At 41.2% G+C, this 22,586-nt stretch overlaps 1 protein-coding gene across 5 annotated transcripts in view; it reads right to left on the bottom strand.

Annotated features, from left to right (window-relative positions):
- LOC144494879 (semaphorin-4D-like) overlaps positions 1-22,586 on the bottom strand; it is a 191,104-nt gene that overhangs the window by 64,654 nt on the left and 103,864 nt on the right. For all 5 annotated transcript variants that reach the window (XM_078214376.1, XM_078214380.1, XM_078214378.1 and 2 more), the window contains one exon: positions 19,663-19,980. In XM_078214376.1, the coding sequence (XP_078070502.1) occupies positions 19,663-19,768 (106 nt within the window). In that variant the 5' untranslated portion in view covers positions 19,769-19,980. The remainder of the gene's footprint in view (positions 1-19,662; positions 19,981-22,586) is intronic.

Here is a 22,586-nt window from a genome sequence, read left to right as displayed (position 1 = left end):
TCCTCATATCCCCCTAAACCTCCTGTCCCTCACTTGAACCTATGTCCTCTCGGGACTGACCCCTCAACTAATGGGAACAGCTGCTCCTCAGATACTCTGTCCATGCCCCTCATAATCTTGTATACCTCGGATCAGATTGCCCCTCAGTCTTCTCTGCTCCAACAAAAACAAGTCAATACCTCTCTTCATAACTTAAATGCGCCACCATAGCCAATATCCTGGTGAATCTCCTCTGCACCCCCTCCAGTACAATCATATTCTTCCTATAATGTGGCAACCAGAACTGCACACAGTACTCTAGCTGTGGCCTCACCAAAGTTCTATACAACTCCAACATTACTTCCCTGCTTTTGTAATCTATGCCTTGATTGATAAAGGAAAGTGTCCCATATGCCTTTTTCACCACCTTAACATGCCCTTCTGCTTTCAGAGATCTGTGGACAAACACAGCAAGTTCTCTGTTCCACAGAACTTCCAAGTGTCATGCCATTCATTGAATACTTCCTTGTCAAATTACTCCTTCCAAAGTGCATCACCTCAAACTTTTCAGGGTTAAATACCATCTGCCATTTATCTACCAATTTGACCATTCCGTCTATATCTTCTTGTAGCCCAAGACACTCAACCTCACTGTTAACCACACGGCCAACCAATCCTACCTCCCGCATAGTCATCTATGTTTTTCCTTGTATAAATGAGGAATAATAGGGGACCCAGCACAGATCCCTGTGGTACGCCACTGGACACTGGTTTCCAGTCACCACTCCTTTTCTACAACCGAGCCAATTTTTGAAACCACTATCAAATTACCGTGTATTCGCCTTCTAGATAGGTTTCCCATCTGGGACCTTGTCAAAGGCTTTGCTGAAATCCATATAGACTATATCAACTGTACTACCCTCTTCAAATAATTCAATCAAATTTGTTAGGCATGACCTCCCTCTGATGAAACCATGCTGACTATCCCTGATCAATCCTTGCCTCTAAGTGGAGATCGATACTCTCCTTCAGAATTTACTCCAATAGTTTTCCTGCCACTGACGTGGTCTGTAGTTCCCTGACTTTTATCTACAACCCTTCTTAAACAGCAGAACCACATTAGCTGTTCTCCAGTCCTTTGGCACCTCCCCCATGGCCAGAGAGACATTAAAAATTTGGATCAGAGCCCTTGAAATCTCATTCTTTGCCTCCCACAGCAGCCTGGGACACAATTCATCCAGACCTGGAGATTTGTCCACTTTTAAGCCTGCCAACACCTCCAATACCTTGTCACTCTATATGTCAATTTGCTCAAAAACATAGTCTCTCTTCCCGAATTCCATACCTTCATCTTCAATCTCTTGGGAGAAAAGGGATGTGAATCATTTGTTTAACACTCTACCAATGTCCTCTGGCTCCACCCACAGATTGCCCCCTTGGTCCCTACCATTTCCCTGGTTATCTTCCCCATTAATATATTTATTGAATATCTTGGGATTTTCCCAACTTTTACCAGATAGAGCTTTCTCAGGTCCCCTCTTTGCTTTCTTAAGCTCCATCCTGCACCTTCTGTACTTCACCAATGCCTCCCCTTGATTTGCTCCCCTTGTACCTGCTAAAAGCCTTTCTTTTCCTTCTCATCATATCCTGAATATCTCTGGTCATCCATAGCTCTCTAGGCTTGTTACTCCTTCTAATCACCCTAGGGGGAATATGCTGGGCTTGTACCCTCCCCATTTCCTTTTTGAATACCACCTACTGCTCTTCTGTAGATTTCCCCACAAGTAGCTGTTCCCAGTTTTCCTTGGCCAGATCCCACCTTATTTTATTAAAATCTGCTCTCCCCAATCCAAAGCATTTTTTTTTGCAACTTGTCTATTTCTTTGTTCATAACAAGCTTAAATTTTATCATGTTGTGATCGCTATCACTCAAATGCTCCCCCGCCACCACCTGTCTGGCCTCATTCCCCAGAATTAGGTTCATCACAGCTCCATCCCTTATTGGTCCCTCTACATGTTGGCCTAAAAGGTTCACCTGTACACATTAAGAAATTCATTCCATCCAATCACTTAACACTGTCTATCCCCATCAATATTGGGAAAGCTGAAATCACCTACTATAATTACCCTATTATTTTTACACGTCTGCAATATTTGCTCCTCAACTTACTGTTGACTTCTCTGGGGGCCTATAATCTGGCTGACCCTTTTTGTTCCTAAACTCTACCCATGAAGCTTCATTCAATGTTCTCTCCAAGATATCATTTCTCCTTGCTGCAGTAATTGCCTCCTTAACTAATAATGCAATGCCTCCTCCGTCTTACCTGAAGATTCTATATCCCGGAATGTTGAGTTGCCAATCTTGCCCTTTCCTCAACCAAGTCTGTGATGGCTTCTATATCTCAATTCCATGTCTCAATCATTCATTGCTCTCAACTCATCCATTTTACCTGCAATACTCCTGGCATTAAAGTAAACATAGAAATCCTACAGTGCAGAAAGAGGCCATTTGGCCCATTGAGTCTGCACCGACCACAATCCCACCCAGGCCCTCCCCCCATGTCCCGACATATTTACCCACTAACCCCTCTAACCTACGCATCTCGGGACACTAAGGGGCAATTTTAGCATGCCAATCAACCTAACCCGCACATCTTTGGACTGTGGGAGAAAACCGGAGAACCCAGAGAAAACCCACACAGACACGAGGAGAAGGTGTTTCCACACAGACAGAGACCAAGGGTGTTTCCACACAGACAGTGATCAAAGCCAGGAATCAAACCCAGGTCCCGGGAGCTGTGAAGCAGCAGTGCTAACCACTGTGCTACCATGCCGCCGCCCCCCATCCAGTCTTGCCTTACTCCCTTGAAACAGCTGTGCAGCCTCTGACTTGACTGTTTTACTGTATGATAACGTGCCCTTATTTTGCTGTCCTCTGCAGAATTAGTTTAAACTCCTCCCAAAAGCACTAGCAAAACATCCTGCAAGGATGTTAGTCCTGCTCTGGTTCAGATGTAGACCACCCTGCTTGTACAGGTCCCACCTTCCCCAGAAATGGTCCCAATGATCCAGGAATCTAAAACTCTCCCTCCTGCACCAACTCTTAAGCCACACATTCATCTGCTCTATTCTCCTATTTCTGTGCTTGCTAGCACATGACACTGATAATAATCCTGAGATTATAACCAGATATGTCCTGCATTTTAGTCTACTGCCTAATGCGCTGAACTCAATGCAAGAACTCATCCCTCTTTCTACCTTATGTTGTTAGTACCAGCATGTACCATGACCTCTGCCTGATCACCCTCCCCCTTCCCACAAGAGGAAACATCATCTCCACATTCACTCTGTCAAGATCCCTCAGGATCTTAAAAGGTTTAATCAAGTCACCTCTTGCTCTAAACTCCAGCGAACACAAACCTAGACTGTTCAAACTTTCCTCACAAGACAACCTGCCCATTCTGGCTATTAGTCTAGCAAACCTTCTCTAAACCTCATTTATGCATTTACATCCTTCCTTAAATAAGGAGACCAATATAGTACACTATTCTAGATGTAGTCTCACCAACGCTCAGCACAACTGTAGCATAACCTCCCCATTGTTATAGTCAATTCCCCTCATAATAGATAACATTCTACTAGCTTCCCCAGTTACTTGCTGTAATTGCCTATTGTATTTCATGCACGAGGACACCCAGATCCCTCTGCACCTCAAGAGCTCTGCAATTTCTCACCGTTTCAATAAAATGCTTCTATTTATATTTTCCTGCCAAAATGGACAATTTCAGATTTGCCCACACGATACTTCATTTGGCAGAATTTTCCCAATCACTTAACCTATCTATATTCCTTTGTAGCCACATGTCCTCTTCAAAATTTACTTTCCTACTGGTCTTGTGTCATTAGCAAGTTTTGTTTCCATACCTTCTGTCTCTTCATTCCTTCATCCAAACCATTTATATAAAATTTCTAAAAGGCTGAAGCCCCAGCATTGATCCCTATGCCACACATTACACTTTGTCAACCAAAAATATGATCCATTTGTGCCTATTCTCAGTTCTCTGCTAGCTAGCCAATCGTCTATCCATGCCACTATGTTGTCCCATGCACCATGAGCTTTTATTTTATGCAACAGCCTTTGATGTGGCACCTTAAACATTTAACCAAATTGAAACAACCATGCTGACTTTGCCTGCTTGCCTTGAATTTTTCTAAGCGTCCTCCATAACATCTTTATTAATAGCTTCTAGCATGTTCCTTATGACCGATGTTAAGTTAACTGGCCTATAGTTTCCTGCTTCATTTCTCTCCTGCTTTGAATAATGAAGTTACATTTGCTTTTTCCCAATTGAATGGAACCTTCCCCGAATACTAGGGAATTTTGGAAAATTAAAACCCATAGATCAACTATTTCACTAGCCACTTCTTTTAGGACTCTAGGCTAAAAGTCCATCCGAACCCTAACCGTAACCTCCCCCACCGACCCAGTCTAGTTATGATGTTATAGTTATGCTCCCTTGTTCTGGACTTCACCAATGGAATTGTTCCTCTCCAATTCCTTTGATTATCTTAAACATTTCAGTTACATGACTTTCAATATCTTGTACTCAAGTGAATACAAAGAGAATCTTACTTATTTAATCCTTTCAGCCCAGATATCATTCCGGTAAACCTATGCTTCAAGGCCAATATATCCTTTGTGAGATGTAGTGCCCAGAGCTGATATTTAAATATTTCAATTGGTAAATGTTAGGCTAATTCATTCATTATAGTTAAACTAAGTTGCTAAATAAAGTTTATTTTGATGGAAGCTTCCTAGTGTGTCAATAGAATCACACCTGGAGTGGAACACCTTAACCTCATGTTAATATCAAAATAGAAAAACACCATTGGAGTCTAGCCAGGCTTCTTAAAATACTTATAGGATCCGTACCTTAACAGAACACAGCACTCTTGAACGGGGGGTAACAAGAGTTGATATAATTTAGATTTAGAACAGTACAGCACAGAACAGGCCCTTTGGCCCACGATGTTGTGCCGAGCTTTATCTGAAACCAAGATCAAGCTATTCCACTCCCTATCATCCTAGTGCGCTCCATGTGCCTATCCAATAACCGCTTAAATGTTCCTAAAGTGTCTGACTCCACTATCACTGCAGGCAGTCCATTCCACACCCCAACCACTCTCTGCGTAAAGAACCTACCTCGGATATCCTTCCTATATAATGGAAACTTAATTTTCACTGCTTTGTATTGCAGCCCTCAGGATAATCATTGAATCAGAATCCCTACAGTGCAGAAGGAGGCCATTCGGCCCATCAAGCCTGCACCAATGACGATCCCACCCAGGCCCTATCCCCATAACTGCACGTACTCACCCTTCTGGTCCCCCTGACAATAAGGGGCAATTTAGCATGGCCACTCAATCTAACCTGCACATCTTTGGACTGTGGGAGGAAACTGAAGCACCCAAAAGGAAACCCACGCAGATCCAGGGGGAACGTGCAAACCCCACACAGACAGTGACCCAAGCTGGGAATTGAACCTGCCTTCCTGGTGCTGTGAGGCAGCAGTGCCAACCACTGTGCCACCCTGCCGCCCAACATTGCATTCGTGTTTTTACTAAGTATTTTATTCATGTCTGTAGCTTTTAATGATTTCTGCACTGTTTCTATGGAGCTCCTAGCTTCTCGTCATTTGTAAAATACTCTGATCTTTCAGCTCTAAAAAAGTGAGTGATCTCATTTCCCCACATCGAACTCCACGAAATAGTTACCGTATAGCAACAGCTTTTGCAAGCAGTTCCCTTCTGCTGTGCAGTTCATGTGAGTTTATCAGAATTTGACTACATCCACGTCAGTTATACCACTATCTTTCCTCTTTCAGAAATGATGATGATGATATTTGTCAGATTATCTAGGATGGAGTGGAAATTTTAAAACTGTCACAGACAATTCCACCATCTTTTATCTGGAATTTATAATTTTACTGAACTTTTTATGAACTCCATGTTAGACTAAGCCAGGTCCTGAAAGTTCTGATCCATGAATTCAGTAGGTCTGAAACAATGAGTTCCTTGGGTGTAAAGGGGAGAGACACTTGATTGCACAGCCTATGTACCCCAATTTCTACCCCATCTCACAAACAAAAGTTCAAAGTAAAATGCAGATCACAGCGCAGACTGACAGACTATAGAATAGTGGTGTTCCTGTTATAACGGCGACTCAGTTCAGCTTTAAAGATTGTACGCTGTACATCTTATTTTATCATACAAACCTCAATCTGAGCGATCTCCTCAAGCTCTCAGATAACCTGTATTCTTTCAATTCTGACCTTGAGCAGTCCTGATTTTGATGGGTCATGATTAAACATTAGCCATGTTAAAGTCACTATGTAAACACAAATTGCTGCTGTTGTTTAAATTTCAACTTTTTAAAATCTGACAGGACAGACCAGAATTGGACTATGCCCCTTTGTAAAATATATCGAACAGTGCAGTCACTATTACTACTGCAGAGACTTCTTGTATGTACCTAACATTTTGTAAACTAAAATAATTACTGAGGGCCAGTTTTACAATATTTAACAGTTGTTTTCAAAGATTTACATTATGGCAACATACAAAATGCTTGATTTCTTGTCGAAGTACATATCTATTTTGAGTCCAAATAACTGGCAATGTTAACCTATTGGAGGAACCCTCAGATATTGATGGTCATTAATATTTAGCATTGGTAGCCCAAGAAATATTGTATCTCAGATCAAAATGTTGCTTTGGACAGTACGGAAGATGGCCTGCAGGCTTATTTCCCTTGTGTTGCACTGTTACAGACCGGAGGGGGTTTAATTTTAATTTCTTCCTTCATCACCAATCTGTAAACTGTAAACAGGTGCTCTTAAAATTTTTGATTTGCCCTTTATAAGTGCTGGTGTATTTTTCCCCAGGCCTTCAATTTTGGAGTGATCCAATCGTTTATTAATCCCACAGCAAACTAGAGATAGGATAAAATCAGGGGGTTCATTTATTTTACATCATGGGGGGAGGGTTTGCAATGTCTGCCCCTCAATGCATTCATACAGCACAAACATGGACAGACAAAATAAGAATTGCTTCACGTGCGTATAGAGTCCAGAATCAAAAGTCCAATAGTGTACTCGATGCAAGATGTTCCACTTTTCCAGTAGTTGACTACCACAATCAGAGTAGATGTGGAGATGGATTAGGCTTGTCAGAGGCACCAGAACAGAATTTCAGACATTCCAGTGGAAAGTGTAAATGAGGGCCAAGCAATGTTAAAAGTGGAAAGGGCTCTCTTTCTGCTGTTGTTTTGTTGAAGGAAGATGGTCAACTGCTTCATTTAGCTTCACAATATTACAGGTTCCAGCAGCTTGCTGAGGGGAGGGGTCATGGGGCATAGCTCCCACGTCTTCCCCCTGGTTTGGGCAAAGGATGTATATTCCTGGTCTGGACCCGAGTTAATATTTCACCCTTAATAAGTTTATTAGAGGTTTCATGGTCTTTTGTCCTCACAGACAGACCATCTCCATTAGCCAGAATCAGCCTTAGAGATGCAAAATGTCTTTTTGTGCAGTTCCTTGGAATTGTATTTCTGTAGTCACAGGAAGTATTAGTACAATTTTAGAGATAATGGAGTTGTTGTGACTTTCTGGAGACAAGAGACTCCTTTTTTGAGAGTCATAGCCAGTCATGGCTTCAGTCAGTGTGAAGCGTTTGACCATTATATTTAAAAGTAATAATTTTGTAAAGTAGCCAGCGTGATATAGATTTCTGTTCCTGTCTTAGCATGACAGTAGCATAGATGCAAGAAGCCAATTAAAACAAGTCAGGCACATGCTGTAGCGAGTACAGTCATACGTGACCCAGGTCAGGTTACCTTTAGTGGTAAGGCAGGTAGTCATTACAAATCCTGACTGAAATATGATTCAGTTCACAATGTTCCAAATTCACTCCTTTACAAATGAAGATTAGATTCAGAGAACGCAGTCACAGAATTCACAGCTTTGCCATTCTGACAGCAAGTCCTCTCCGATATTGGGAAAAATGCCCATTCAAGCTAGTAACGTGGAAACCAATTTGCTGTCCTCTATGGGTAGGCTGACCTCCTGGTGACCAGGACAGAGTGCTCCACAAGTGGTTCCAGCGATTAGCACTTACATCAGCACTGGCAGTGAACAAGATTGTTTCAGAAGGCATGGAGACGACGGAGCCAAATGGCCTCCTCTGTTGCACATTTTCCAAAGACTTTTTTTAAAACATGAAACCCATCTTGTGAGTGATGTGATTATTAATAGTATGAGGCTGGCTCAGGATATAGCCCAAAGTACAAAAACTGGAGTGTGAATTTGGGTGGGGGTGGGGAGGGAGTGGACAGTTGTTATTTAAACTGCATCTTCTATGGGAGCAGTAACAAAGGTTATGAAGGGAGCGTGACTAGCCACTAGATTACTCCATAAAAGACAAAACATTGAATACCAGTTGGTAATGGTACTGAACAGCTGTGTACCTCAAGAGGAGATTTATGACAGAGAAAAGGCAGCTACAAGGAAAGAAAGAGCTGGCCGCAGCAGTAACTTCGATCTGAACGAACAGGAGTAAAGAAAACCCTTTTGCATTGTCTGTAACTAGGAAATACGTTACTTTTCAAAGTAACAATTTAATCATTCTCTTTTTGAGAGAGAGATGCCAATCTCTATGGAGACAACATTGATTGTGCCTTTTCTCCCCCACCCAAAACTAAAAGATGCCTGTGCCAGGCACAGATTTTTGCTTTTTGTTCTGATTGGATTGAAATACTGAGTTTTGTATCTGTGCTTTCTGCCACAGCTGTGTTTCTTTTAACAATGTAAATGGTTGCTTTCAATCTGTTGCTTAGCAGCACTTAGACACGTTTGCAGAAAAACACACTGGCATTATGAAGAATGTCTCCAGGTCAAAGGGGAGGACAAGGAGAAAGTTCGAGCTAAAATGATAGTCCAAGCACAGTTATGATACAACTATTCAAGGATTCGCAAATATAAAAGGATTCTTTTCCACAGTGGTGTACGTTCATGAATTTAAAAGCAATACACATTCCCCAAAACAGCACCACAATTACAAACTCATTACAAATGCAGACTTTTGCTCCTCACAGGTATTCTTGTGTGTTAAACTAAAAAAGGATATTTTGTTTATTAATAAAAATTCATGCCAACGTTCAAAGTAAATTTTCTGGTTACTGTCCTCGTTGCTGTTTGGGAGTGTACTGCGTGCAAATTGGCAGCTGTATTCCTACACTACAACAGTGACCACAGTTCAGATACGTTTCTCATTGGTGTAAAGCACTTTAAGGCATCCTAAAGCTGTGAAAGATGCTAAATAAATGAAATTCTTTTAAATCATTACAGTAGACAATTTTAGGATAGACCTTTCATAAGTCTGGACAACAGCTTTTCCTGAATTTACTGCTCAACTATCTGCCTTAATCCAATAAATCCACAAGCAACTGTTTAACCTGGCTAAACGTTCCATGACCAGAATTTGGAGGAGGTCTGGAACGGAGTGCAAGAAGTTTAAGTTTATTTATTAGTGTCACATGTAAGCTGACATTAACACTGCAATTAAGTTGCTGTGAAAATCACCGAGTCGCCACACTCCAGCGCCTGCTCAGGTACGCTGAGGGAGAATTTAACATGGCCAATGCACCTAACCAGCACAAGAATGAGAGCATGGCAAAGGTTGGCAGCCAGAGGAAGCATTTTCATTTAGCAAGCCATTTTTAGGAAAATATTAGGACTGTGGGAGGAAACAGAAGCACATGGAGGAAACCCACGCAGATACGGGGAGAACGTGCAGACTCCACACAGACAGTGACCCAAGCCAGGAATCAAACCCAGTCCCTGGTGCCGTGAGGCAGCAGTGCTAACCACTGTACCACCTCCTTCCCTTGCTATTTCTTATCTACACCCAAACAGGTTCGTCATTTTCATCTTAAGAGCCAAGATTTCTCACTACAGTATTGATTTCAGCTTTTATTAATAAAACAACCCTCCTCTCTTCCTTTCTCTCTAGTTTTCTGAAATATCAAATACAGCTATCCCTCTTTAGCACTCCTAATATTTTCCTAAAAATGGCAAGCTAAATGAAAATGCTTCCTCTGGCCACCAACCTTTGCCATTCTCATATTCTTGTCGCTCCCCTTCTGAGCCCTTGCTGCGAGGGAAAAACAGCGAGCAGGAGCATTGGGAGAGGTAAGCAAGATAGAGTGAGGGGATTTAGGAAGAGAAGCAGTGAGTGGGAAGGCCGAGGGTTGGGAGAGGGAACCAAGCTGGGGCGGTGGTACCAATGGACGGATGTGACAAGCAGGAAGGTTGGACAAGTGAAGCGGCTAGTGGTGAGGAGGACTGGGATTAGGAGTGGATAAGGAAGGGAAAAAATGTGCAAGACGACTGGAGATTAGGAGGGGGAGGGGGGGGAAGGAGTGAACAGAAGGGCTGGGGACTGGTAGAGAGGAGCAACCAAGCATGTGCAGAAACCTTGCTAAAACGGAAATAGAAACAGCGCTATTTAGAAAACTATTGGAAGAGGTTGTAAATGGGGAATGCCTGAACCCTTTGAATATTCAATTCCCAGAATTGATCACTTTACAACCACGTCTCTGTAATGGCTATCATAATTCCTTTTATTTTTATCAATTTATCCATGTTGTTACAAATATTGCATGGGCTCAGATAGAGTCTTTAATCCCATCTTACTACTACTTTCACCCAACGCTGACATTAGTTTCTGGTGCACTCTTGTATGTGCATTTTGTGTCTCTTCCTGTCACCATCTGGTTGCCCTTTTTTGTTAATTTACTACATCTCGTCTTGCTCTGTCCCCCCTTAATTAAGTTTAGAAATAATGCACCATAGACTAGACTCTCAAGAGCAGAGGTTCAAGCTGGGACAGTGTGTTGGAGGCAGTGCCCAGCCCAGCTTGGATGACACAAGGTCATGAAGGGTTTCAAAAATTACGGTGCGAAATTTTAAATTAATGCACTGGAGTAGACCACAGACTGGATAATGGATGAATTGACTTATGAGTTAGGATGTGAGAGGCAGAGATACAGATCAGTGAAAGGTTGTGTAGGATGCAAGTCAGGAAGCCAGCTCGACTGAGGACAGGGGTGGCACTTGGCTGCATATGCAAAATGTTCAGCCAGTAAGTGATAAAGAAGGGAACCATTCCAAATGGGAAGGAAGTAATCTTGGCTTTGGACTTGAAGCTCAGTTCAGGGTTCATCTGGAATACTGCAGATATATAGTACACTTTTGGGTTCAAACGGAGTTAACCAACAAGGTGGGATGTGAATGGGATGCTATGGGTATCTGACCTGTTCAGATTCAGGAAGTTGTGACGCATCTACAATGGCTTCTAGTCAGCATGACAATAAAGCAGTAGGGGTTGAGTTGAAAGTGATAGCAAATTAATGTGGTGCAATCAATAAACATATGGAAGGTGATATCACGCTTGCAGATAAAAGGCTTGAAGAGCAGTATGTGTATAAGGAATGCATGAAGGTTGAAATGTTGAAATCTTGGAGTTAATTGTTGGTGCGAAAGCTACAAAGATAATAGCCATTAAAAACAATGTGCTGGCAACATTGGAATGCATCGTAATGGAATCAAAAGGGCATGTAATGGAGGTGAATCACAAAGGACTTAATTGAAAAAAGGTAAAGTGGTTGACTACGTTGAGGACCACGAGGTGGTCAAGATGGCACAAGGCACCACAGTGGCAATTACACAGGATAGATACCTTTATGACTAGCCAAAGTGATTTTGTGGTGTTGATAGAATAAAATTCTGGACCACGAGATCCACCAATAAGTGGAGAACAAACAATTGGGAAGTGGTGATCCATTCAAGATCCTTGAAATAAAACAGTGATAAGTTGGCGGAGGATTAAAAATTAGACAGCAGTTCAGAGCACAATGAGTTTTTAAAAGGGGGAATAACAATAGGTTCGAATGCAAGGGGAGAAGTGCTTGAATTATATGTTCATGAACAAGAGAGTGTATACAATTTAGCCGTCAGAATAAAAGGAGCTGGTTTTAGAGATACGAATACAGACAGCCACCTGACAGATTGTGCCCTTCTGTGATCAGAACTCGTCTATCATCCAAACTGCAGGCAATAATTGTAAAACATTATTTGAAGAGTGGAAAATAATGGAAACACTCTTTTCTGCTGCATCATGTCAATTGCTCTTTGATACTTCCATCATGTGGCTAGGGAGATACCTGTGCATGTGCACGCATGCATATCAAGGTATGTTGCTGCCAAAATCAATGGTAGTTTGCCGCTTACTCAGAAACAGATCTCTTACCAAATTGATTTGATTTTTTAATATCTTTTTCTACAAGGTCTCTAAAGAATCTTTAAAAACATACAAAAGAAAGTTAAATCAATTCAACTAAGATGTTTAATGGTTGATCACACTAAACTGGTCTGAGAAGTTTTCCCTCCTTCACTCTTAGATACCTGTATGACTGTGCCTTGAACTTAGAATGTCAAAGGATGTCTGAAGTCGTTCAATAGACTAGCTAGCTTTCATGCAATCTCCTGACAGGAGAGTTCTTTATAGTGGTCCCAGATTAGAGAAATGGTGCGTGCAATATTCAACTATTAGACTAACTAAATTTTGTGTTGTCAGATTATTTTCCTGATCCTGAACACTATCCAAGAGAAAAACTGGAATTCCATGAATGATGTAAAAACAAGTTCATCTATGAGCACTGGTGCTCCGAGGTACAAGCAACGATCAGATTACAAACCTATTATGCGTCATTAAAAGGAAGACTTTAAAGGCATCCATTAAAGTTATCTAAATCAAAGAGTCACTGAATTGAAATAGATGGAGAACTTTGGCCCACTGAGTGTGCTTATCCAAATTATGCACCGCTGATTTAACAGAAGTAAATCTCGAAGCACAACTATTCCAATTCACTCCTTGGCCAGCTTGCCATGTTCTATCCTCTGCATGCTTGAGATCATCCAAAACTAAACCCCATCACCCGTGCTTGCTGATCTACATTGGCTCCCAGTGAAACATCGCCATTTTAGAATTCTCATCTGGTTTTCAAATCCCTCCGACTTTGCCCATCTCCGTAATCCCTGCCAACCGAACAATCCTCCAAGATATCCGTTCTCCCTAGTTCTGACCGCTTGAGCATCTCAGTTTAAAAATCACGCCACCATTTATGACTATGCCTTCAGCTACCAAGGCCCTAAACTCTGAAATTCTCTCCCTAGACACCTCTGTCCCTTTCGTCCTTCAAACTGGTGCTTAAAATCTACCTCCTCAAATCAAATCATCTGCCCTCATCTCTCAGTTGCTTGGTATTAAATTGTTTGATAACACTCCCCCTGAAGCACCTCAGGGAATTTACTACATTAAGGATGCTTATATAAATACAATTTGTTTTCTATTCATCAATTCAACATTTTTCTTCCCAAAGGCTGCTTTTTTAAAAAACACAGATAGCATTAGTTTGAGTCATTGTTGCTTAAGAAAATATTGAATTAATGGTTAACTTGAACTTGGAGAAATGGACTGCATCGTTTTAACTGCAACATCTCAAGACGGTAGAGGTTTGTGATTGTTGTTTCACTTAGCATTTACTGTCCTGAAACAGTAGCTTAGTACTCTTTCCATATTTTACCAAATATCAGTATTTCCTGTTCAGATGAACTCAATTAGGTACTCTAACATACTGTTACTGAAAATAGTGAGCTGGTCAAGGTTCTCCTCAGGCAAAGGGCTCAGTATGTGTACTGTACCAACATACATGATTCAGCCACCTCCATCATTAAAATTTCATCTTTCAGAATTCCCAGAGCTCAGGTCACTGGTCAAGACATTTGCAAGAACATTTTGAGCAAACAGAGGGAAGAGAATTCTTGATGGAGCATATTAACATGGAAATAAAAAATAAGTCCTACACGGTAAGATATTAAACCGTAAGATTAAGGTGGTGGAAAATTTGAAGGTGAAGCAACATTAGTACCAGAAAGCACAAAGGCACGTCAGATGGGAAGAAAGCAAAATAAAATTTGGAAAGTAAATACTAAAGTAATGATAAAAGAAAATCAAAATTAAAATGTGTTGTGAAAATGTTTCAAATGAAATATGAAAAAGGAGTTAATGGTCCTGCAAGTACAAAAATTCCCACACTCAGTTGAGCTCCCATCAATGGTCTAAATATGGGGTAAGATTCTTCGGCCTCCCAGTCGTGTGTTTCCCGCCAGTGGGAGGTGGCGTGTTGTTTGCTAGCGGCGGTTGTCAATGGGAATTCCCATTAACGTCATGCCATGCCGGCGGGAAACTTGCAGATGGGGGTGTGCTACCAGCGGGACTGGAGAATCTCACCAGCGTGAATGGCCAGAAAATTCCGACTATGGTCTTTAAAACAGTAAACACCACAAATTACAAGTTTTGTACCGACACTTCTTTCCCCGACATACTAAAATACTAAATCCCATTTATTTTTTTAATGTTCGCATCAGCCATTCATTTACAGCCAAAGTTGAACAGAGGCTCTAGTCCAAAGAATGTGCTGCTTTAACAGGCAGAGGAATAACATACAATGGATTCTGCACAAAATAAGAGAAAACTAATAGACCAATGTCCAATATTTAATACAAAAGAAGTGTCCGACACACAGATGGAGCTGTCTGAATGACATCTTTATATTTAATGTTTCAGAACAGAAAATACTACTCGGTCAATAGCAACATGGGTGTCTCTCTGAATTCAAAGTGTCAGTGAACATGTAGGACTGCCGATAGTCTTTCAGCCTGGTCATTTGAGCAAGAGACACGCTTGCATCAAACCAGTGAGACCTAAACATGAGCACCACCAGAAATTACTGGAGGGGCAAGACAACTAGTTACTAACATGAAGTACAGGGAAATACTAACAGCAAGCAAGACAATGCTGACAGCATGAGTTAAGCAACTATCATAAAATATTTAACAAGGCAAAAACAAAGTGGAAATTTGGTGGCAAGTATCTCGTCTCCTGACTCCCAAAACGTGTCCACCATCTACAAGGCTCAAGTTAAGTGTGTGATGAAATACTCTTTAGTTGTCCAGACGAGTGCAACTCCAACAATTCAAGAAGCTCGATACCATCCTGGACAAAACAGCCAATTTCACTGACACCTCATCCACCAGCAACATTCACTCCCTCTACCACTGAACTATAATGGCAGCAGTGTGTACCACCTACAAGATGCACTACAGCAACTTACCAAGGCTCCTTTGACAGCACTTTCCAAGCCCGCAAACTCTTATCAATTTGAAGGACAAGGGCAGCAAAGATATAGGAACATCACCTGCCAATTCTTCTACAAGCCACAGAAAAGCCAGACTTGGAACTAGATCGCTGATCCTTCACTGTCGCTGGGTCAAAATCCAGGAACTCCCTACCTAACAGCACTCTGGATGTACCTACAAGTACATGGACTGCAGAGGTTCAAGAAGGCAGTCATCACCACCCTCTCGACAGCAACTGGAGATGGGCAATAAATGTGGGGTAAACAGCATTACCCAAATCCCATAAAAACAAAATCAAATACTAAGCAGGTGGAGGAAATCAAAGTTTTAATTCCATTGCCACTGAATAAGTTACAAGCCAAATTACTCTTATGTATGGTGCCCAATTTTATCAGAATGCTTTAAATTTATCCACAATCTTGTCCAAACTCACCTCTGCTTTATTTATTCCAGAAAATATTGAAAGTTGGAGCAGGGCCCAGGAACAAAGATATTATGGAGTAGTAACTCCACAATGAGACAGCATTCAAACCAAATCACCTCAAATTTCAGATTTTTCACAAACTAAATTTCTTCAATGGTAAAAGTAAGTTTGGAAGCACTGAGTTCCATCCCAAAATTGCTAGACAGATCAGTGTGTGGCATATAGAGCAGCTGAGGGGGCCATTACCAACATTACTGAGTTATTTGAAGGAGTCACATGTGCTGAGGATAAAGAGGAACCAGTGGATGTACTGTACTTAAGATTTCCAGAAGGCATTTGATAAGGTCCCACATCAAAGGTTGTGTAAAATAAAAGCTCATGGTGCAGGAGGGACATGGATTGAAGATTGACTAGCTAACAGGAAACTGTTGGCATAAATGGGTCTTTTCTGATTGGCAGGATGTAATGAATGGTGTGCCACAGGGATCAACTTTTTACAATTTATATAAATGACTTGGATGAAGGGACTGAAAGTATGGTTGCTAAATTTGATGATGACACAAAGATAGGTAGGAAAGTAAATTGTGAATAGGATGCAAGGTGGCTACCAAAGGACATAGATACATCGAGTGAATGGGCAAAACTGGTAAATAGAGTATACTGTGAAATTGTCCATTTTGGCAGGAAGAATTAAAATGATCTAAACAGAGAAATTGCAAAGCTTTGAGAAGCAGAAGGATCTGGGTGTCCTAGTGCATGAATCACAAAAGGCAAGTATACAGGTACAGCAAATAATTAGGAAAGCTAATAGAAGGTTATCATTTATTGAGGAGAATTGATTACAAAAGTAGGGAGGTTATGCTTCAGTTGTACAGGGCATTGATGAGACCACATCTGAAATATTACGCAAGGAAAGATGTAAATGCATTAGAAGTAACTTAGGGAAGGTTTACTGGACTAACACATGAATGGGCAGGGTGTGTTATGAGGAAACATTGGAGGGGTCAGGTATGTATCCACAAGAGTTTAGAAGTATAAGGGGAAACTTGATCAAAACCTTCAGGATCCCCAGGGGTATTAACAAAACAAAGAACAAAACAGCACAGGAACAGGCCCTTCGGCCCTCCAAGCCCTTCGGCCCTCCAAGCCCGCGCCGCTCCCTGGTCCAAACTAGACCATTCTTTTGTATCCCTCCATTCCCACTCCCCTCATGTGGCTATCTAGATAAGTCTTAAACGTTCCCAGTGTGTCCGCCTCCACCACCTTGCCTGGCAGCGCATTCCAGGCCCCCACCACCCTCTGTGTAAAATACGTCCTTCTGATATCTGTGTTAAACCTCTCCCCCCCCCTCACCTTGAACCAATGACCCCTCGTGAACGTCACCACCGATCTGGGAAAAAGCTTCCCACCATTCACCCCATCTATGCCTTTCATAATTTTATACACCTCTATTAGGTCACCCCTCATCCTCCATCTTTCCAGTGAGAACAACCCCAGTTTACCCAATCTCTCCTCATAAATAAGCCCTTCCATACAGGCAATATCCTGGTAAACCTCCTCTGCACTCTCTCTAAAGCCTCCACGTCCTTCTGGTAGTGTGGCGACCAGAACTGGGTGCAGTATTCCAAATGCGGCCGAACCAACGTTCTATACAACTGCAACATCAGACCCCAACTTTTATACTCTATGCCCCGTCCTATAAAGGCAAGCTTGCCACATGCCTTATTCACCACCTTCTCCTCCTGTGACGTCACCTTCAAGGATCTGTGGACTTGCACACCCAGGTCCCTCTGCGTATCTACACCCTTTATGGTTCTGCCATTTATCGTATAGCTCCCCCCTACGTTAGTTCTACCAAAATGCATCACTTCGCATTTATCTGAATTGAACTCCATCTGCCATTTCTTTGCCCAAATTTCCAGCCTATCTATATCCTTCTGTAGCCTCTGACAATGTTCCTCACTATCTGCAAGTCCAGCCATTTTCGTGTCGTCCGCAAACTTACTGATCACCCCAGTTACATTGCCTTCCAGATCGTTTATATAAATCACAAACAGCAGAGTGATTTATATAAACGATCTGGAAGAAGGGTATTGACAGGGTGGATGTAGAGAGGAGATTTTCTCTTGGAGAATCTAAAACTAGGGGTCACTGTTTAAAAATAAAAGGTCGCTCATTGAAGACAGATGAGAATTTTTTCCTCTGAGGGTCACGAGTCTCTGGAACTCACCTCCAAAAGCAGTGGAAGCAGTCTTTGAATATTTTTAAGATAGAACTGGCTAGATTCTCAATTAACAAGGGGGTGAAAGGTTAAATCGGGGGGGGTGGGGGGGGAGGGATTGGCAGGAATGTGGGCTTGAAGTTACAATCACATCAGACATGTTATTGAATGGTGGAACAAGCTCGAGGGGCCAAATGGCCGACTCCTGTTCTTAATTCATATGCATATGAATGACAACATCACTTCCAGTTTTGCCAGATTTCAAATTAAAATACTGGCATGAACAATTAAAGACAACACGGTCAGCTTACTGTCAACAAAGTGCTAGTTTAATGAGTAATTTTATTATAAACATTTTAACAAAAACAAAATCCTGCTCTTGGGAAATGCTAAAAACGATAGACGATTGTTGGACCTGTTTAGCCAGATCAACCTCAATCAAGTCGAAATGATTTTCCTTACGTGACCATGCTACCTGAATTCTCAGGCAGAATGCAATTTTTTAGTCATTTTCTCTTCAAGAGAAACAGAGAATTTGAATTCAGGAGGTAACAGCAGACCCAAGTTGCAGTGGGAGGGAAGAAGTTCCAAGGGAAATTATGGCAAGTGAAATCAATAAACTTGCAAATTCTGTGGTGGACTTTGGAAAGGGCGTGACAACCTCTGAACACAAGAAAATCACTGCAAAAGATACTGTAGTCTTGCATGATTAGAATCAGATTTTTTCAATTGACCTGACATTTTTATCTCTGCCACATGGAGGTGGTATGATGCGATATGGAGATGGCTCTGAAGAACTGAAAGACCGAACAAGATTCAACCCAGACTGATGGAAAGAAAGTCTCCACCGTTATCTATCTGAAATAGATTTGGGAAGTCTCTATTCAGTCCTTAATGAACATGTCAGCACAAAACTGCCCCTAATTTTGGCACTACTTGGGAACCTCACTCAGATAGGTTACATGAGGGGAGAAATGGAAAAATTGTTGCTCAGGGACAGAATGTATGATCTTCTGAGGTTGGGGCCGAGACACATTGTTAAACGGCCAGAGTAGAGGGAACATTAGTCACATAATGGTTGGTCTATATCTGATTTAGAAGTGTTTGATGCCAACTCAGTGCCTTAAATAGGAAACACATCATTCCCCAGCACTAATATCCACCACCCAGATAAGCATGAAAAAAAATTAATCTATGAGAGGACGTTTATCCTATTTTAAAGAAGAATGCAAGGATAAGAAAAATGGTCCACAGAAGCTCACTCCCTCAATAAACGAAGTTAGCCAGCCTCCAGCCATACACCAATATTTTTGGCTTTACCACCTGGTGAATGATTTCATGTTCCTAAAATCATTCTTTAATCTTTCTCTTAAAAATAGCAACTGCAAGATATAGAACTGGCAAAGTCCAAGATAGTAGATCAATGTCTAACCAAGCCCACCCACCCCACCAAAAGAATACACATCCAATTTTCTTACAGCAAGGGAAGTTAAATGCATGAAAATAAAAGGCAACAAGAACAAAGCATATTCTATTATAATAGTGTCAAAAAACACACCCAAATGATTGAAGAATTTTACCTTCTTAAAATGATTCACAATAGCTCTGTAACAGAATGGTTGTAGTTCTACAAATATCTTTACAGAAATTATTTTGTTGGATGTTATAAAACTCGAATCAACATTGTACGGTTATTTTTTTATTACATCTGAAAAGCTTACCTCCATATTTCCACACCACCCTTGGAATAACAGGGTCAGACCATGCAGCCTGAAGCAGCTGGAGAATCGTGTACAATATTACAGGTGTCATGTTTAAACTCATCATGTGGAAGTTGTAGATTCGTCAAAAGATGGAAATATCCAGAAACAAATGTAATCAACTATTCCAACATCATGGACATTGAGAAAAGCACAATCCAGATGGTGAAAACAAATAGAATGCGTGACATGAGCTAGTCACATGAAGAACTGATGATGGATTTGACGTTTTGCATACCATCCAAAAGATCTTGTGAAGTGTGTTTGCAAGATGCAGATCTGTGGAAAAAAGGAAGCAATTCATAAATACTGAAATTAAAACATTCGCCGTTATTGGTGCAGTTTCCATTCTCATGAAACCAATTCAATTAACTCCTTCCTCTCACTGGGGTATCAGTCTGCAGCCAAGAGCTGCCCTTTGGTATCTTGCCCAAGTGGCCATTATTCATGCGAACCTGGACTTCAAGGGTGTTGATTGCAGAGGTGCAACATCACAGCCATGCCCAATCTAGCCTTCCCCCAATGTCTGCCCAAATCACTGGTTACCGATCAACAGCCGAATCCTGTTTTTCTATCTCTAAACCAGAAAATGTACAGGACAATTGCTGCCACATTATGGACACACTGGCTGAGATTAGCTAACTCAGCACAGCAGAGAAGCAGGCTTTGGACTTTCTATTCCCTGGTTAAACTTGCTGGGCAATCACTATAAGAATTTTATCTTATAAAACTTTCCAATTAACCATAGAATCTTTTGGCAATTGTAACCAATTTAAAAGATAAATAGCAATTGTGACGCATGCATTGCTTTTGCAGTGTATATTTAGGTCCTCGAGTACAAAACTTGTTCAAACTAAGTGAACATTGTGAACTGGATTCAAAAGTAGTCACTTTTCAAGACACAGAAAAGTTATCTAAATCAGAAATTGGCTCCCAATGTGACCATATGAACCACGTAAACCAGAAAGGTTCTAAATTTCATTTAGAGAGAAAAAAAACAACTGGGCCAACAAAACAAAATCATCAGGATTCAGATGTCCGACCAAAACTGGACTGTAGTTTTCTAACCACACCAGAAATCTAGTACTTTATACAAATAAAGGAATTGTCAATAACATGCGCAGTCTTCAGGAATTAACCATTACTTAAACGACTGAATCAGGGACATTCTATGGCTGTTTGATTTTGCCTTTAAAAACTTCATAAAATGTTAGCACTGCTGCCTCACAATGCCAGGGACCCGTGTTCGATTCCAGCCTTGGGTGACTGTCAGCGTGGCGTTTACATGGTCTCCCCATCACTGCTCCAGTTCTCTCAGGGTGCTCCAGTATCCTCCCACAGGGGCGGGGGGGGGGGGGGGGGGGCTGGGTAAGATGCTCTTTCAGAGAGTTGGTGCAGTCTTGATGGGCCGAATAGTCTCCTTCTGCACTGTAGGGACCCTATGGTTCACATATGTATCCACATACATATTTTTTCTGTGTTTAGTAAGATCTTCGGATAGTGAATACTGAGAACATTTCTACCTGATCCTCTGATCAATGGAAAGGAATTTGTTAAAGAAACGCAGCCACCTCACACTTAGATGTTAACACATTACCCAGTTTTACAGATATAATTTATTAGACTGTACAATGTTATTATTTCAACTTTTCCCCACCAAATCCATTTTGTAATTCTATTTATTTAAAGCAATCGATGTCTGCTGACTGTTAAAAACATACCTGCTACAATGAAAAACTATTACAAGGTTTTTGCCACCCTTCTGAACTGTGTAACATTCCTTTTTGTCTGACTGCACTTTGGAAGCAATTTGACCTCCATTCTGAGTGAAAACTACTCTTGCTCCTCTATTATTGCCATTACAAACTTCATCTTATACCTGTACTTGAAAAAACACTTTCTAAATATTGGTTATTTTTTGACAGCAGTCACATCAATAAAGAACGGAAGTCAGCTTTCTAAACAATATAAATGCAATAGTACGGTGAGAAATTTTGCTGCAACATCAGAAAGGACTGTACAATCTGTTTTGCAAACAGATCAACTTTAAAGTCATTCAAGAATCATTCTAAGGGTCCACTTGCTTTCTATATTAAACTTAACAGAATTTTGCGGCTGTCCACAGTACCATAGTGTCAGAACAATTCATAGAGACATTCAGACAAGAGATGCAAGCAAATTTACAATCTTGAGACATGAGCAAAAATGGATTTGTCCTGCAGTGGAAAGATGTTGAATTAATCAGAATAAGATGACACCAACTCTCCGATTGCGCTTAAACTGTAAAGAAATTAGTGCAATGGATGAACGGAGACACTTCTGACCAACTTTTCTCATGTTTCCATTTATGAAAAACTTCAGAGTTAAGGTGCAGCAAACATGAGCAGAAATTAAATTAATCCAACAAGTAACAAAGTTATGGTACCCAACTTCCACAGCAAGTAGCTCCAAAATGTGTGCCTTCAGTAACTGTTGGAACCGACAGCTTCTACTGATACTATCAGCCCAGTGGCGTGCTACTCCAAAACTGCACAGGAAATGTCTCAACACTACTCAGAAATATAGGTCTTGTAAACTGTAGGCGGCGCGTTCGATATTTGATCTTGGTGTGAAAGCTTGTTGAAATAAAAACAGAAAAACATCAGTTGGATTGTCTTTTTATGGGGAGGGGAGTTAAACCTTTAGCAATTCAGGGTCAATTTTCCAGATTCTGTTGGGTGGCAGTGAAAAAGTTTAAGTAACCACTATCACTCCACTGCCTCATAGCTCAAACTGCTTTTATGAACATGAGAAAATCTTTTAAAACCCAGTCACCTAAAAAGCGCAAGAACACTAGCAAATCTGAAGGAAACAGGTTGTGAAACTGTAAGAAACTAAGGCTGTTG

This window comes from Mustelus asterias, chromosome 6 (genome assembly GCF_964213995.1).
Source record: "Mustelus asterias chromosome 6, sMusAst1.hap1.1, whole genome shotgun sequence".
Lineage (NCBI taxonomy): Eukaryota > Metazoa > Chordata > Chondrichthyes > Carcharhiniformes > Triakidae > Mustelus > Mustelus asterias.
Note: the sequence above shows the minus strand (reverse complement) of the source record. Positions and strands in the feature narration are given on the sequence as shown.